We start from the raw sequence: 17,113 nt of genomic DNA, 5'->3' as shown, positions 1-17,113 counted from the left end.
GAACTGTTTTCCAAAGTGGCTGCACCATTTTACAGTCCTACTAGCAATGCGTGAAGGTTCTAATTTCTCCACATCCTCTCCAATGCTTGCTATTGTTTTCTTTTAAATTATAGTCATCTTACTGATGTAAAGTGGTATCTCACTGTGGTTCATTGTGATTCTGATTTGCATTTCCTTAATGACCAGTGATGTTGAAGATCGTTTTATGTGCTTGTTGGCCATTTGTGTGTCTTCTTTGAAGAAATATCTATTCAGGTGCTTTACTCATTTAAAAAATTGGGTTATTTGTCTTTTGTTGTTGAGTTGTAAGACTTTTTCATATATTCTGGATACTAAATCCTTAATTTCCAGAGCTCTGAAAAAATTGATTCTGACAATTTTTTCAGTTGTCTCATTGATTTTATGGAGGAGGACATTTTCTGGGGTCTTTACCCCACCATTTTCATTGATATCCCTCCCCGCTTATTTATTAATTTAGTATTTGTTGAGCATGATGAACATCTTTTGTATGTTATGTCCCAAAGTGATGAAGATTCCTGCCTTCAAGTTGCACATGGAGTACTAGGAGGAGACAGACTTAAAACAATTTAATTGCGATAATAAGCTGTGGGATCTATGACAGAATTATGTGCAAGGTATAGTGTGCACACAAAAGAGGGAGCTGAAGAATTGATCTGGGTTGGTGGTTGGGGATAAAGGATCAGAAAAGTTTTCTTAGAGGAGGGTACTATTGAGGGTGTAGTATATATGATGGTGTGGCATCTTCAGAAAGGGATGCAAAGAATCAGAATTTGCTGATATATATGTCTCCAATAAAGTACAAGGGACAGGCAAACTGTCCAGCTAACAAAGGCTTTCAAACCACTTAGCAGGTATGTTTTTTTGGTGGAGGTGGCTGCATCATAGCTTGTAGAGATCATCCTTTAAGATTTATATGTATATATATATTTTTATATGTACATGCATATTATATGTATTTATATATATATACATATATATAGTCATGGTTATACTTGTATAGTTATATATATAGTTATATAAAGCAATAAGAAAGAAATATATATCTATATTTGTCTATCTAATGCAATAGATTTATATCTAAAACAATAAGAAAAATACTATGACTCTAATAAAAACAGATTTTAAAGAACATGAATAGCTAATTTATAAAATAAGATAAAGCAAAGTTTTAGCCAACCCTTGAAGAAATTCATTCTTACTATAGTCCATACCTGGGGGCCTTCGTCCGGCCCCCAGTGGCCCTTTCTCTGACTTACCACCACACTGCAATGCGGGGAGGAGAGTTCTGCACTAAAGGAGGTGGTGGAGCCTGAGGGAGCAGAGGCTCCATTTCTTCCATACCCATTTCTTCGGGACTCTGAGAGTCTGTTTTCCCTGCTTGCATTTGGTACATCTCTAGCTTTGCATTCAGCAGAGTCATGTCCTTGGAAAAGTTCTGGAAAAACAAGAGCAATCAACTATCATTTTTAAAAAATGATTCTAGCTATCTGCCAGTCTTATTGTCAATGATGCAGAGCGCTTTTCCTCTGGAACGTCTCAGGGGCCCACATTGTAAATCACAGGCGGGTCACATGAGCAGGTCATTGGCAGGTGCATACTCACCTAATAGAAGGAGACTTACACATTCACAGAGTGAGGTAGCACCATGGTAGAAAATTAAACAAAACCCACATGGTAATCTTTAACTACTGGATTATTCATGTAGGAAGATGAGATTATCCTTGTGCCAAATCCGTCTATTCAATTTGTTCATCTATGCAAAGCATATTTACTGAATGAGTCCTACCAGGCACTATTCTAGGACAGTGCTTAACAAAATAGACAAGGAATGTGCTTTCCATTGCATGTGCATTTTTAAACAAACTAGACGAAGAATTACACGTGCATTTATGAGAACCGTGGGACAAGCAATAAACAACTAAACACACATATAAATATACATTAGCTACTATAGATTAACGTACATGCTAAAGAGGGAATATATAAGGTGATGAGACAGAGTAGCGGAGGTTTGGTGGTGGGACACCTGCTCTGGATAGGTGGGATGATTAGGCACTGCTGAGCAGGTGACAGGTTGATTCCTTCATTCATTGTTTCATTCACCGTTTCTCATTGACCTCAATGTATAAGATTTTGGAGAAAGGAGTTCAGAGACGGAGTCATTTTCTGGCTAGGGGAGTTTAGGGGAGGTCTGGAAGAGGACATGACCTCTGAGCTGAGCCTGAAGAACGGGTAGTGTGTAGCCGTGGAGGATAAGCTACAGATGGAGGAGATGTAGAAGCAGCACAGGTATGGGAGAGGTTGGGAGTACACCAGACCTGTGAGATGTTCTGTTGACTCAAAGCAAAAAGTCAGGGGCAGAGAAGAAGATGATATGGCTAAAAAAAAACCAGTATGTGATGCACTCTCAACTTTTACGGAAAGCATTACTCCTGTATTTAGATTTAAATCATTTCATGTTATCCTTACTTGAACTTGTATAACTGGAATCTTACCTCTATTTGTTTTTGTGGGTTTTTTTTGGTGAGGAAGATTGGCCCTGAGCTAACATGTGTGTCAATCTTCTTCTATGTTGTCTGTGAGACGCTGCCACTGCATGGCTTGATGAGCAGTGTGTACGTCAGCACCTGGGAGCCGAACCCATGAACCCCAGGTCACTGAAGCTGAGTGTACAAACTTAACCACTATGCCACTGGGCCAGCCCCTCTTACCTCTATTCTTTCAATGAGTTTCTCCTTTAATTCATGAGCTTCATTACAAGCATCTGCCTGAAAAGACACCCACAATTTTGGGTTAAATAAAAATTCTGCTTTTCCAGTTTATACAATAAAATCTCACTCATTTTGACACCACTTAGTTGTAGAAATACCTTCACTGAAACTTTTTACTCAGTAAAATCCTTCCTCTTAGAGCAAATTCACAGTGTAATCATGATAAATTGCAGGAGGAATAACCAAAAGATTGATAAAATTATTTTCAATACTTTAGAAGCATACATTGACACAATAGCAGCTGATTGTAAGTCATCTTTCTCTCAATTCATTACTTTTTCTTTAGAAACCTTCCACCAGGTCCCTAGTTGAAGAAACTTGGTGTGTTTCTGAGAAAAAAAGAAAATTGTATATATTTTAAATATTTTAAAATTTATAAGATATAAATGTAAGTCCTCACTATGTTAGCTTGAATTTTCAGGCCTATGGCTTAGCAAAAGAAAAGTGTCCATGAAAAGTGTCTGGTTCCTCTTTCCTTCCCATGTCTCCTATAGGCTGTCAGGCAGAGATAACAGATGGTTTGGGTTGGTTTCTATCAGGAAGATCGAGACACAGGCTGAAAGCAAACCATCCCCTTCTGAGACATGAGTGCCAGTTGCACATATGTCAGGAGTAAATACTGCTGTTAAAGGTTTTTAATTAATCATCCCGTAACAGACTTGCAGGATGCCGTGAGAAGCAGGGCTATAGCACGAAGAATGGTGCTCCGGGATTCAAGAAAGATGTGTTCCAGAGATGCCATTTCTAGAAACTGAGTCTTAAAGAAGTACTTTCAAAAACAAGCAAAGATATGGATTTCTGAGGCATAGTCTGTAATGGCAAATATTGATTATACAGCCCAAACATCCAACAAAATAAATTTAACAAATCCCCAAATCAAATCCTGATTATATCAGAAGTGAAGAGGAAAAGGTACAATGACACTTACTGGCATAGGAAGTTGTTGAAGGAAAAAATGCTAAGTGAAAGAAAGCAAATTGCCAAACAATGTGTATAATATAATTCCGTTAAAACAATAACAACAATGTAGAAAAATTTGGAAGAATATAAATATACTAAAAAGTTCATCATGTTTATCTTTGGGGGAGTAGGATTTTCATTTTTAATATGAAATAGCTCTATAAGGTTTTAATTATTAAAATAAGCATTTTATTATTAAAATAGCACTTTTGCTAGGAGAAAAAATATATGCCTGTATATTGTATGTATATGAGTGTGTGTGTGTATATATATAAATATTTATAATTTTTTTATTTTTTAAATGAGAGAGCAAGAGCAGGACAGATGCTTTTCATCTGGAAATGTCGAAAAGTCACTTCATCATTCTGAGTCACATTTTTCTTTTCTGAAAATGAAAGTATAGACTAAATGACACTAAGTTCTCTTCTGGGTCTGAAATTCCAAGTCTTTCATCTTTCACCAAATTTTAGATTCCACTCACTAAATTCTCTTAAACTGAGATTTCTGTGAAGAACTGTTTTTCTTCCTTAGTTATAAATCCATTTTATTGTTACCTGGACAATTTCGTTAGCGATTTCTCCTAATTGCTTTTTAATTTCCATGATCTTCTCCTTTAAAACAAAAGGGCATAAAACAAAAGTTATAATGAACAATGCATGGACTTGAAACAAAACAAATAATGATTTTTAGGAGAAAGCTCATTCATAATCAAAAAGTTTCAGATTTAATAGAAGCTATTTTTTTCCTTACTGTTCTGAGTGCTGATCTCCAAAATCAACATTAAATCAGATCGACGAGATATTGTTGGCCACATCCTACGTAAGGGGCCATTGAGCTAGTCATCGTGCTGTTTGGATACAAGTAATAGGAGTATTTGCCCTCAAACACTTCCAGAGAATGCATGGTCTACACCCTTCTTCTACCAAATTATTCATCACCAACTCCTGAATTGTGTGATTTAATTATCTAGAAAGGAGCTGTGGTGTGATAATCACTTGGTGCCCTAGTTTATTTACATTGTAAACATTTTTATATAGTACTTATCAGAGATTATTATATCAAAGATAACTGAGATAGGAGTCAGTTTCAGAATGAAAGTCTGGATGTTTGTATGGAGACTTTAGAAAGCTTTGTAAACTCAGGGGCTCAATTTCAGGCAACACCTCAAAGTTTTTTCCTCAATTAAAGGTCTTTTAAATACATTTGTTTCTTTTTTTTTTTAAATAATTTTACCAATTTTTTCCTCCTTCCCCTTTCATGCCTTTCTGAGTCCTTCTATTTCTTCAAGAGAAATAAATGAGCCAATGCATGTGAGATTATTTTAATTTTATTAACTTATTTCTCCTTTAATTTTCCCACACTTTATTTGCTGTCTGTATATATATTTCTAACAATCTTCACTTTTCCCTTCACCAGATTAAACCTACAGCCGTCCCTACTACTTTGCATCTGTAACAATTACGTTTAAAGTTTCTTACTCATTTATAGCACTGCATTTGTTTTTAGGCAGTCTTCGTCATCAGCCTTTAGACTTACTGAGGACAGAGTTTGTGTCAGTTTTTAAAAGTCGTGTTTACTGAGATGTAATTTACGTACAGTAAAACTCACCTTTTATAAGTAAGTGTACAGTGCTGTGATTTTTGATAAACGCGTACTGTCATCACACCCAGAATTTCCTTGGTCCCTTTGTCAGTCCTCATTTTTGTTTCCCCACTTGACTCCAGCAACTGTTCATCTATTTTCTGTTTCTATAGTTTTGTCTTTTTCAGAATGTTACATAAATGGAATCATAAAGTATATAATCTTCTGAGTCTGGCTTCTTGTACTTAGCATGATGAGTTTGGGATTTATTCATGTTGTTGGATGAATAAATTCGTTCCTTTTTATTGCTCAGTAGTCTTCCATCATGTAACATGTACCACAGTTTATCTGCACACCCATTGGTGGCATTTAGGCTGTTTCTAGTTTTGGAGTTTGTGCCTGTTTTTTTTTTTAAGTGCAGATAAGACTGTACATCTCCAGTATACAGAATCTCCACACATATTTGTGTTGCCTTCTCCTTTCATGTTATCCTAAGCCCTTGCTTGTTTGTTTTTTAAAATTTCACTTTCATTTATGTTTGTGCTCCTCTATCTTTCTCCTCATTCTATTGTTATTCATCCTTCCCTTCCCCTACCTCGTGCTGAAATCCACATTCCTGGAATACGGATGACTTTTGGAGGAAATTTCCTAAGGCAGAATATTTCTTGGCTTTTGTCCTCGTCCCTTTTTTCATAGTTTGCCATTTCAAAGCCCAAGGATAGTGAAAAAATTCTTGACATTTCGACTAGCGCAAAATGGAATTGCAACTTCAAAATGTTGGACTAAATCACGGTTAAAAGTAATTTTTCAGGGCCAGCCCTGTGGCCGAGTGGTTAAGTCCGTGCGCTCCGCTTCGGTGGCCAAGGGTTTCACCGGTTGAATCCTGGGCACGGACATGGCACCACTCATCAGGCTATGCTGGGGTGGCTTCCCAAATAGCACAACTAGAGGCACTCACAACTGGAATATATAACTATGTACTGGGGGACTTTGGGGAGAAGGAAAAAAAAAGAAGATTGGCAAGAGTTCTTAGCTCAAGTACCAATCTTTTAAGGAAAAAAAGTAATTTTTTCCTTGACGACAAACCTGTGCTAATTTATACATGGCTTTTAATATGTGAGGAGTCTAAAGAAACATTACCATCCTACAATAAAAGAGACATTTCTCCTTTATTTCTTCCAAAATCCACTTAATTTAAACCCTTTGGCTTGAGCTAAAACAGAGGCTGGTAATTTCAATGAAAAGAGGTAGCTAGACACAGACTTTTTCCTTTTTCAGAGTCTTTTCTTCTACAGTGAGCAGAGAAACTATTAGCCAATGCTCTGAAGTCTGAATCTTGTCCAAAGTTGGTCACTACTTTTCAGCTCTAACATTCTGAGTCTTTAAAAAAGGGAAAATTAAACTTTTCTCTGAAAGGAGTCTCTGAGAAATGCAAGGAGACAGAACAACAGGAAAACTGGAGATTGTGAAAACCAACATAGGAACTCTTCACGAAGGCGTTGAAGACAAACACAAATTCATCTCTTACATTCTAAGTATGCTGTTCTTCACTAATATGTATTTCCTGGATGTCATCTCTGTGCTTTTCGATGCTGGGATACAAAGATTAAGAAGAGAAATTTTCCCTTAAGGTTCTCATCATTATCTTAAGATGGCATCAAGCCTATCAAATTTGTCTGACTGAGTTTCTAGGTAGAATAGACAAGTCTTGCCTTTTTGTATTGTCAGAGAATAGAATTGGTGGTACCCAGGCGAAAAGTACTCAGAACTGACCGCCAGAAAGCACTCCTCCTTGCAACAGAAGGTGGGTTTTAATTCCTGTTATGACCTGATAAATTACAGAAGGGGTGGGAAGAGGGGTCAGAGTCCCCACAGCCTCGCAGTTTGTCTTTTCCAACCTTCCAGCTTACCTCGATGTTCGTCCCCTGATCAGGGTTAAGGTCCTGATGTGACTCCAGCTTTTCAATTTGGCCCTCCAGGGACATCACCTCATTTATTAAACTGCAAATAGACCAAGAGAGGGACTAAGTCCGGTGGATTAAGAGAAATCACCCAATGGACAATCTTTTTTCATCTTTTGATCTTTCAAAAGTGAAATCCTGTTCCTACACAAGAGGACTCTTGGACAGTGATTGTGTTGGAATGGAAAGCCATAAATGCAAATCAAGAAAGTAAAAACCACTCTAAATTATCTAGATAATAGTGAAGGCCTAACTGGATATAGGAGCAGAAAATTAAAATAATTAAAATGGAAGCTTAGTTAAATTTCTAGAAAAACACACAGAAAATCTTTGGGACCTAAGACCAGGAAGAGTTCTTAGACTTGACACCAATAGCACTAGACATAAGAGAGAACAACGATAAACTGGACTTCATCAAAATTTAAAACTTATGCCTGGCCAAAGACTGTTAAATGGATTTACATGTCACATATCTGGCAAAGGTCTTATATGTACAATATATGGAAACCTCTCAAAACTCTACATTAAAAAAATTGTCTAATTAGAAAATGAACAAGAGACATGCATAGACATTTCACCAAGAAGATATATAGATGGTAAATAAACACACGAAAGGATGTTCAGCACTGTTAGCCATTAGAGAAATGCAAATAAAAATGCAATGAGAGTGCGGCTGGCTCTGTGGCACAGCCGTTAAGTTTGCACATTCCACTTCGGTGGCCCAGTGTTCCCCAGTTCAGATCCCAAGTGTGGACCTACACAGCGCTTGTCAAGCCATGCTATGGCAGGCGTCCCACGTATAAAGTGGAGGGCATGGATGTTAGCTCAGGGCCAGTCTTCTTCAGCAAAAAGAGGAGGATTGGCAGCAGGTCTTAGGTCGGGGCTAATCTTCCTCAAAAAAAAATGCAATGAGATAGCACGACAAGCTTATCAGAATGGCTAAGATAAAAAATAGCGATTACATCAAATGCTGGTGAGGATGTGGAGAAATTGGATCACTCATACATTGGTGGTGGGAATGTAAAATGGTACAGACGCTCTGGAAATAGTTTGGCAGTTCTTGTCAAAACTAAAGATGGACTTACCATATGACTCAGCAATTATGCTCTCTTGCAATTATCCCAGAGAAATAAAGACTTATTTTCACACAGGAAGTTGTACGTGAATGTTCAAAGTAGCTTTATTCATAATAGCCAAAAACTAGAAATTATAAAATTGTCTTTTGGCGGGTGAATGGTTAACCAAACCATATATATCTCCATACTATGGAATACTACTCAGCAATGCAAAGGAAGGAACTATTAATACATGCGATAACTTGGATAAATCTCAAGGAAATTACACGCAGTGAAACAGCCAATCTCAGAAAGATACATACTGCATGATTTTATTTGTGTAAAATTCATGAAATATCATAGCTATGTGGAAAAGATTTGTTGTTGCCAGGGATTAGGGGTGGGTGGGAGGGAATGGTTGTGGCTATACAGGGGTAACACAAAAGAGTCATGTGCAATAGTACAGTTGAGAATTTTGATTTTGATGGTGGTTATGCAAGGCTACACATATGCTAAAAGTGCATAGAACTATATACACACATACACACACATGAGTGCACATATAACTGGTGAAGTCTGCATAAGCTTTGTTGATAGTACCAATGTCAATTTCTTGATTTTGATGGTGTATTAGAGGTGGACAAGATGTTACCATTTGGAAAGGCTGAGAGAAGGGTGCATGGGACTATCCTATATATTTCTTTGAAACCTCCTATGAATCTATAATTATTTCAAAATAAAATATTAGTAATTTTAGCCAATAAAGTTGACAATTTACATACAAAGGGCAAATTCCTTGAAAGATACTATCGCTAAAGCATACTCAAGAGCTCCGTAGCCTGAGTAGCCCTATTATCATTAAAGAAATTAAATTTGTAGTTAAAAATCTTACTACAATGAAATCTCCAGGCAATATGCCTTCACTGATGAATTCAACCAAATATTTAAGGAAGAAATTATGCCAATTCTACACAAACTCATCCAGAAAATAGAACAGGCAGGAAGCGTCCCAATTTTTTCTTTGAGGCAAGTATTGTTCTGATACTAACACCAGACATTACAAGAAAAAAAAGACAGGCTAATATCTCTCATTAACATACATGTAAAAATTCCGTTTTGATAACTGAATCCAAAAATACGTAGAAAGGATAATATATGATGACCAAGTGGCATTTATTCTGGAAATTCAAGGCTGGTTCAGCATTCAAAATCAGTCATTATAATTCAACATATCAAGAGACTCTAAACAAATACAGAAACGTGATCATTCATAGATGCAGCAAAAACTATTGAAAAAATTCAGTATCATTCCTGATTTTAAAAATGTCTCAGTAAACTTGGAATAGAAATTCCTATTCCTCAGTAAACTAGGAGTAGAAATCTCAGGTTTCTCAATTTGAGAAAGGGCATCTTTAAAAAACAAAACAAAACGACAGCATCACACTTAATGCCTTCCTTGTAGGATTGAGAACCGAGTAAATGTGTCTGCTGTCTGCTGGCATCCCTCCTATTCAACAAGGTACTAGAGGTTCTAGCCAATATAATAAGGCAGCAAAAGGAAGTCAAAACATAAAGATGAAAAAAGGAAGGTATAAAGCTGTCTCTATTTGCAGATGACATGATTATCTGTGTGGAAAATCCCAAATAACCTACAAAAACTACTGGAACTAATAAATGAGTTTAGCAAGGTCACAAGACACAAAGTCAGCATACAAAAATCAATTACATTTCTATATACCAGCAATTAACAATTAGAAATTGAAAAACTTAAAGTACCATTTATAATAAAATCAAAACTTGAAATACTTAGGCATAAATCTAACAAAATGTGAAATATTTGTACACTGAACACTATGCAACACTGGTGGAAGGAATCAAACACCTAAATAAATAGAAATACTGTGTTCATGACTTGAAAAAGTCAATGTTGCTAAAATGTTAATTCTTCCCAAATTTGTCTATAGATTAATGGTAGTTCCAGCAGGATTGACAAGCTTATTCTAAAATCTACATGGAAAACAAAAAAAAAATTAGAATAGCCAAAACAATTTTGAAAAAGTAGAACAAAATTGAATAACTCTCATACCTAATTTCGAGACTTAATATAAAGCTACAGTAATCAAGGCACTGTGGTATTAGTGAAAAAACAGACATTTAGATAAACGGAGCAGAATATGGAATCCAGAAATAGAATCACACATACATGACCCATTGATTTTCGACAATGGTGCAAAGTAATTCCATAGAGAAAGTAAACTCTTATCAACCAATGCCGATGTAACAATTGGATATATATATGCCAAAAAAAGAAAAAAGAAAGGAATCCTGGGATATACACATGCAAAAAAATTAAAAAAGGAACTTTGATGTCTACCTGTGATGGATTGCATATTTGTGTTTCCCCAAAATCCATATATTGAAACCCTAACCCCCAGTGGGATGGTATTGGGAGGTGGAGTCTTTGGGAGATAATTAGGTTTGGATGGAGTCACGAGGGTGGAGCCCCGATGATGGGATTAGTGTCCTTACAAGAAGAGAGAGACTAGAGCTCTCTCTCTCCACCACGTGAGGACACAACAAAAAGATAGCCATCCGAAAACCAGGAAGAGGGCTGTCACCAGAACCCAATCATGCCGGCACCCTGGGGGACTTCCCAACCTCCAGAACTATGAGAAGTAAATTTTTGTTGTTTAAGTCACCCGGTCTACAGTATTCTCTTATAGCAGCCTAAACTGAGACACAACCTCACACCACATACAAAAATTAACTCAAAGTGAATCATAGACCTATATGTAAAATCTAAAACTATAAAAATTCTGGAAGAAAACAGGAGATAATCTTTCTGACCTTGGGTTAGGCAAAGATTTCTTACGTACAACACTAAATCATGATCCATAAGAGAAAAAAAAGGTGATAAATTGGGCTCTATAGAAATTAAGAACTTCTGCTCTTTGACAGACAATGTTAAGGGTATGAAAAAACAAGCCATAAACTGGGAGAAAGTATTTGCAAATCACATCGAATATCTGGACTTTTATCCAGAATATATAAAGAACCATCAAAATTCAATAGTAAGTAATAATGAGCCAACAACTCATTTTTAAAAATGGGCAAAAGATGTAAACAGACATTTCACCCCAAAAGATAGACCTATGGCAAATAAGCAATGAAAAGATGCTCAACGTCATTAGTTATTTGCTAATTGCAAATTAGAAAGCACAATGAAATACGACCACATACCTATTAGAATGCCTACAGTAAAGAAAAAAGAACAAACTTCCAGTTATAAAATAAATGTCATGGAGATGTAACATACAGCATGGTGACCAGTTAATAATACTGTATTGCATATTTGAAAGTTGCTAAGAGAGTAGATCTTAAAAGTTCCCATCACAAGAGAAAAAAAATTTTAACTATGTATGGTAATGGATGTTAACTAGACTTACTGTGATGACCATTTGTCAACATACACAGACTTTGAACCACTATGTTGTATACCTGAAACTAATATAATGTGTCAATTACACCTCAAAAAAAAAAAAAAAGAACATGATAATACCAAGCTCTGGAGGGGATGCAGAACAACTGGAACTCTCATACACTGTTGGCAGGCATGCACAATGGCATAGCCATTTTCAAACAGTTTGGCAGTTTCTTATAAACATGCACTTACTATATGACCCAGCGTTTCCCCTCCTGCTTGTTTACCCAAGGAAAATAAAAATGTATATTCACACAAAAAACTGTATGTGAATGTTTATAGTGTCTGTATTCACAATTGCCAAGAAACCTAAACATTCCTTAATTAGTGAATGGGTAAACTGTGCTATATTTACATAACAGAAGACTATCCAGCAACAGAAAGGACAAAGCTACTGATGCATGCAACAACATGGATGAATCTCAAATGCATTACACCAAGTGAAAGAAAACAGACTCAAAAGGCTACATACTGTATGATTCCATTTATGTGACATTGTGGAAAATGCCAAGCTATATGGATTGGTCAGTGGTCAACAGCAGCTTGGCCTGGGGAGAGCAGTTCACTACAAGGGGCGTGAGGGATTTGGGGAGTGATGAAAGTGGTCTGTATCTTCACTGTGCTGGCTGCACAACTGTATGCCTTTTTCAAAACTTGCAGAACTGTACAATAAAAAACACAATTTTACTGTGTGTAAATTATACCTCAAGTTTAAAAATGAAAAGAAAAGTTGACGTATAGGATTTGAATTAGTAAAGCCACAAAATCTTTTAAAAACTGAATATTACTAATGATTTGGAAGAAGAAAAAGGCCATTCTGGAGAGGACGATCCGGAGAAGGCAGTTGTGAAGAGAGGTTTAACTGTTTAACTGAAAGGTATGGTGATGTCTAATGAATGTAGAGGAGATGTTTAACTGAAAGATGAGGAAACATCTAGGAGGCGTAGCGCCACAGTAGGAAACTGAGTTTGGAATGTGGTAGGATGGTTCAGAAGGCCAGAGGGATTGATTTCTATGAATAGCTTCCATTTATTAATTGTTGGTTATGTACCAGGCAATGTATTCTTTACATACAGTATTTTACTTAATACCCACAATAAACCAATGAGGGGGCTGTCATTAGGCCCATTTTGTAGAAGACAGAAATCAAGTCTTAAAAAAGGTTGATTAGCTTATGCAAGAAGCGTCAGTGTCAGGATTCAAACCTGGATCCCTCTGACTCCAAAGCCCATTCTCTTTGCACCAGTGACTAGATCAATAACAATTACTTTTATCTTTTCTGTTTTATTTCAAAACATTCCACTTAAATTCACATATGCATTAACAAATATACTTTAATATTTGTTTCATGTTATACTTGTTGAATCCCTTTGGACAAAACTGGAAAAAACTCAAGGATCATTGGGGACTTGATAACTTTTGGGACCCTTGATAACTATTATTGTAGCTTCACAGAAAAATCTTATGAATGAAGTCCTTCACTTGAGAGCAGAGAGCGCAAAGATGTAGAGAACTTTGATATAGGCTTTGAGATTTTGTAACATTGCTGTGTAATCAGAAGACTTTATACTTCTTTTCCTAAAGACTTTCCTTAAGACTTTACCACCTCAAACCCAGAGTTTCTTAAGTTTCTGGAGCTATGAAGCTTCACTATTTTCTAACCAACCCCAACACCCTACAATTACCTCTTCACTGTGTTTTCTGTTAGGTTAATTTTTTGTATAATGTTTTTAATTTTCTCCATCCAGTCTGTGTGATCAGCTCCAAGTTCTTTCACTTGTTGACCCATCTGTGTATTCCAGTGGTTTAGCTGGAAGAAGATGTTCTCCTGACTCCTGCAGAAATATTATTATGACCAGTTTTAAGATAAAAAATGGGAAAGATCTTGCATAGCCCAAACCCCTGTTCCTTTGCTAAGAGAGTGCTCTGCCACTTGAGCTAACATCCCACCAAAACCCTCTTCTCTTGAACTTTTGGCAAGTTGGTCTGCTTATTCATTTTCTGTCACCAACACGGGCCAAGTAGGCTGTTAGGCCTCAAGAAAGAAGTTTGGGCACTTATTTATTTTAACAGATCTTTATAAGGCTGGAGAAGATAAAGCATATTTTACATTTAGTAAAAAAAAAAAATAGATATATTTTTAATTTCCCTGCATGCCATGAATGGTAAGTATAGATTTCAGGATGGTGGTTGCATCTTGTGGGGGAGGGGAAGAGGTATACAATGTGGAAAGAGTTCACAAGGACTTAACAATATATTTTTAATGATAATTAAAGTAATTTTCACATCTAGAAAATTATTGGAGAGTGATGAGATGTGTATTAATTCCAAACTCCAAGAAAAGTTTGCAAAGACATCCCCATGGCTCTGTCTGTATCCCTAGAAATGTCCTTACTCTGCATTCTCGCTGGAATGTGCAGGTAGTCACCGGTGCACATGAGTGCTCTATGGTTCGGGATATGTATGGATTTTAAATCTTCCGGTCTTTCCCTAAGTTCTCTGCCACACTTCTTTTTCCCCACCGCAAAACATTATTAAGTGTTCCCTCTTGCTCGTGCCAAGGCTTACAATTCAGGGATGTTCTCCTCTGAAAACGGCCAAGATGTGGACACTTGAGGGTCCTCATGTTGAAAGCAGTCTGTCTCTTGCTCATCCTCTTGACTCTGCAGGTCCTGGTCATGCTCGGCCTCCGGCTCCAACACATCCTGATAAAGATGATGAAGGAAGCAAAGCAGGACAAAAGGGTTATCACGAGAGGTGGTGGTCCCTCTAGCCTACCCATGCCCCCTTCTGTAGGGGCAAGCACACAGCCCTCTCTGAGGCTGGAGCCTTCTAATGGCTTTGTAAGATAAGCAGACATGCCCTCTTACTCCGTTGACAGAGGAAGGCTGGGGCAGGGACGGGTAGAACATCAGTGTCCACAGGCGGACCTCATGCTGGCCACGGACTCCAACGCTCCATTCAAATAAAATGACTGACTGGTCTCTTCAAAAAAATCAACGTCAAGGAAAAGAATAAGGTGGTGAGACTGTTCTATATTAAGAGAGTCTAAAGAGATATAGCAACCAAACGCATTGCTTAGATCTCGTTTGGATGCTGGTTAAAAAAAATGTGTATAAAAGACATTTGGGGGACAACTGAGAAAATTCGAATATTGAGAGCATTGAGAACATTAGATTATATTATAGAATTTTTGCTACTTTTCCTAATGTGATAATGATATTTTGGTTGTGTAGAAAAAAGTCTTTATTTTTAGATAGCCTCTCTGAAGGAAACAGGGATGAAGTATCCTGCTGTCTTTGACCTACTTTTGAATGGCTCAGAAAATTCCATCCCTATACATATATAAAGATAAAGCAAGTGTGACAAATGGTAATAATTATAAAATCTAGATGTGAGGATACGATTGATCACTGCATAATTAAGTTTTCTTTTTATTTACATTTTTTCATAATAAAGAGTTCAGGGAGAAAGCCAACTTTATCAGTTTGATTCACAAAACTTATTTCTTTATTTCTTATTCTTTGCCTTGTTCTAGAAAAACATTCAAAGCATTTTCTGGTATTTCAATTCTACGCATGCACACAATTGACAATAGTTTGTCTTTAAATATTCTCTTCTTGAGTAACTACATTGCAAAATATTTCTTCTGTCCTTTGAAGAAGTTTCATTTGAAATTCTTGTTTTTCAGCAAAACTATTTTTAAACTGGAAGGAGAAAAAATTAGAGTAGGGAGAACAGATCAGTCTCTTATTGAAATGTCTGTATAAATTACTGGCCAAGTCAATAGGAATAACTAACATTCACATAACTCTTTAGAAAGAATTTCTTTTATGTGCACTATTTCTTTTAATTCTCATGATAGACTTGAGGTGGAGAAAAGTAGGTATTGAAATCCCCTAGGCCATTCACATTTAGTGATTTGCCCAAGGTCATAGAGTGTAGAGGGTTAAGCGGTCACCCCAAAAAGATATAGGACCCTGTGAATGTGAATTTATATTAGAAAAAGAATCTTTGCAGATGTAATTAAGTTAAGGGTCTTGAAATGAGATTATCTTGAATTACCTGGGTGGGCCCTACTCCGATGACAAGGGTCTTAATGAGAAACAGAAGAGGAGAAGACAGACACAAAGAAGGTCATGTGAAGACAGGCATACATTGGAGTTACACAGCCACAAGCCAAGGAATGTCTGGGGACACTAAAAGTAGGAACAAGCAAGGAAGGATTCTCCCCCAGAGGCTTCAGAGGGAACACGGCCCTGCTAACCCCTTGATTTCAGAATTCTGGCCTCCAGAACTATGAGAGAACACAATTTTTACTGTTTTAAGCCACTAAGTTTGTGATAATGTGTTGCAGCAGCCATGGGAAACCAATACATACAGCTGGTAAGTGTAAGGACTAGAACCGTAACTAGGTTTTCTGATTCCAAGACCATGGCTCTTTTAATCATATCTAGGCCTTGGGTCCTGACAAATAGAAATGACAAGCAATCGGATATATTGGAGTATATGAAGAAGCCATGTGGTGTAAACCTAATTCGGCCTGACTTTGTTTTTCCAAAAGGGCCTGACAGGGCCGTTGAGCATGCGTTGTATATCTACTTTAAGCATTTCCAGGCAAGAACAAGTGGACTTAGGATAAAGGTGTAACTTCCCTCACATTGGCATTTCCTTAAGGATAAGCATCTTTCCTTAGGCTAGGAACTGATTGCTGTGCTCACCTGTGACCATCCAGCACGAGACAACAGAACTGCCACCCTGCTGTGTCCACCAAAACAGCGACCTACTACCTGCTGTGTCCATCAATCGCTGTGCTGACAGAGCAGTCTCATGACTATTGTAAAAAGGACATTTCAATCATATGTGAAACATCCTCTTTGGGGCTACATAACCACTCTGCACACCCGACTTCTGTGGTGCCCTTTCTTCCTTCGGGAAGAAAGGTCCTGGGCCATGATCCTCACATGTTTGCTCAGAATAATCTCACCCAAATTTTCATTTATAGATTAGTTATGGATTATTTTCATCAACAGTTCAGATTAAGAAATATTTAGCCCCTTCCTCTGTCACTCTCACAACCCAGTGGCACCTCACTGGCGATGTAAGGATTATTATCATATTTACAGATGAAGAAACCAAGGCTAGATTTTCCGTGTACTATATGACTCCACTAGATCTTAGCTACCTCTTCATAAATAAAAAAGCATCCATAATTTCAATGTCTTCCCACCAAATCTTTTGCCAGGATATTCAAAAGCAGCAGAAATGCACACACACGCTGTG

General features: G+C 37.1%; 1 protein-coding gene across 1 annotated transcript in view; it reads right to left on the bottom strand.

Moving 5' to 3' along the window:
* The window catches only part of SMCO2 (single-pass membrane protein with coiled-coil domains 2), a 32,228-nt gene that overhangs the window by 1,752 nt on the left and 13,363 nt on the right, over positions 1–17,113 (bottom strand). The window contains exons 4-8 of the mRNA XM_070495149.1: positions 14,399–14,535; positions 13,516–13,665; positions 7,240–7,334; positions 2,733–2,785; positions 1,278–1,456 (exon numbers count right to left, since the gene is read on the bottom strand). Coding sequence (XP_070351250.1) covers positions 1,278–1,456; positions 2,733–2,785; positions 7,240–7,334; positions 13,516–13,665; positions 14,399–14,535 — 614 coding nt within the window. The remainder of the gene's footprint in view (positions 1–1,277; positions 1,457–2,732; positions 2,786–7,239; positions 7,335–13,515; positions 13,666–14,398; positions 14,536–17,113) is intronic.

The sequence above is a fragment of the Equus asinus genome, chromosome 22, assembly GCF_041296235.1.
Source record: "Equus asinus isolate D_3611 breed Donkey chromosome 22, EquAss-T2T_v2, whole genome shotgun sequence".
Classification (NCBI taxonomy): domain Eukaryota; kingdom Metazoa; phylum Chordata; class Mammalia; order Perissodactyla; family Equidae; genus Equus; species Equus asinus.
The sequence above is the reverse complement of the archived record's forward strand: the minus strand, read 5'-3'. Positions and strand labels throughout refer to the sequence as shown.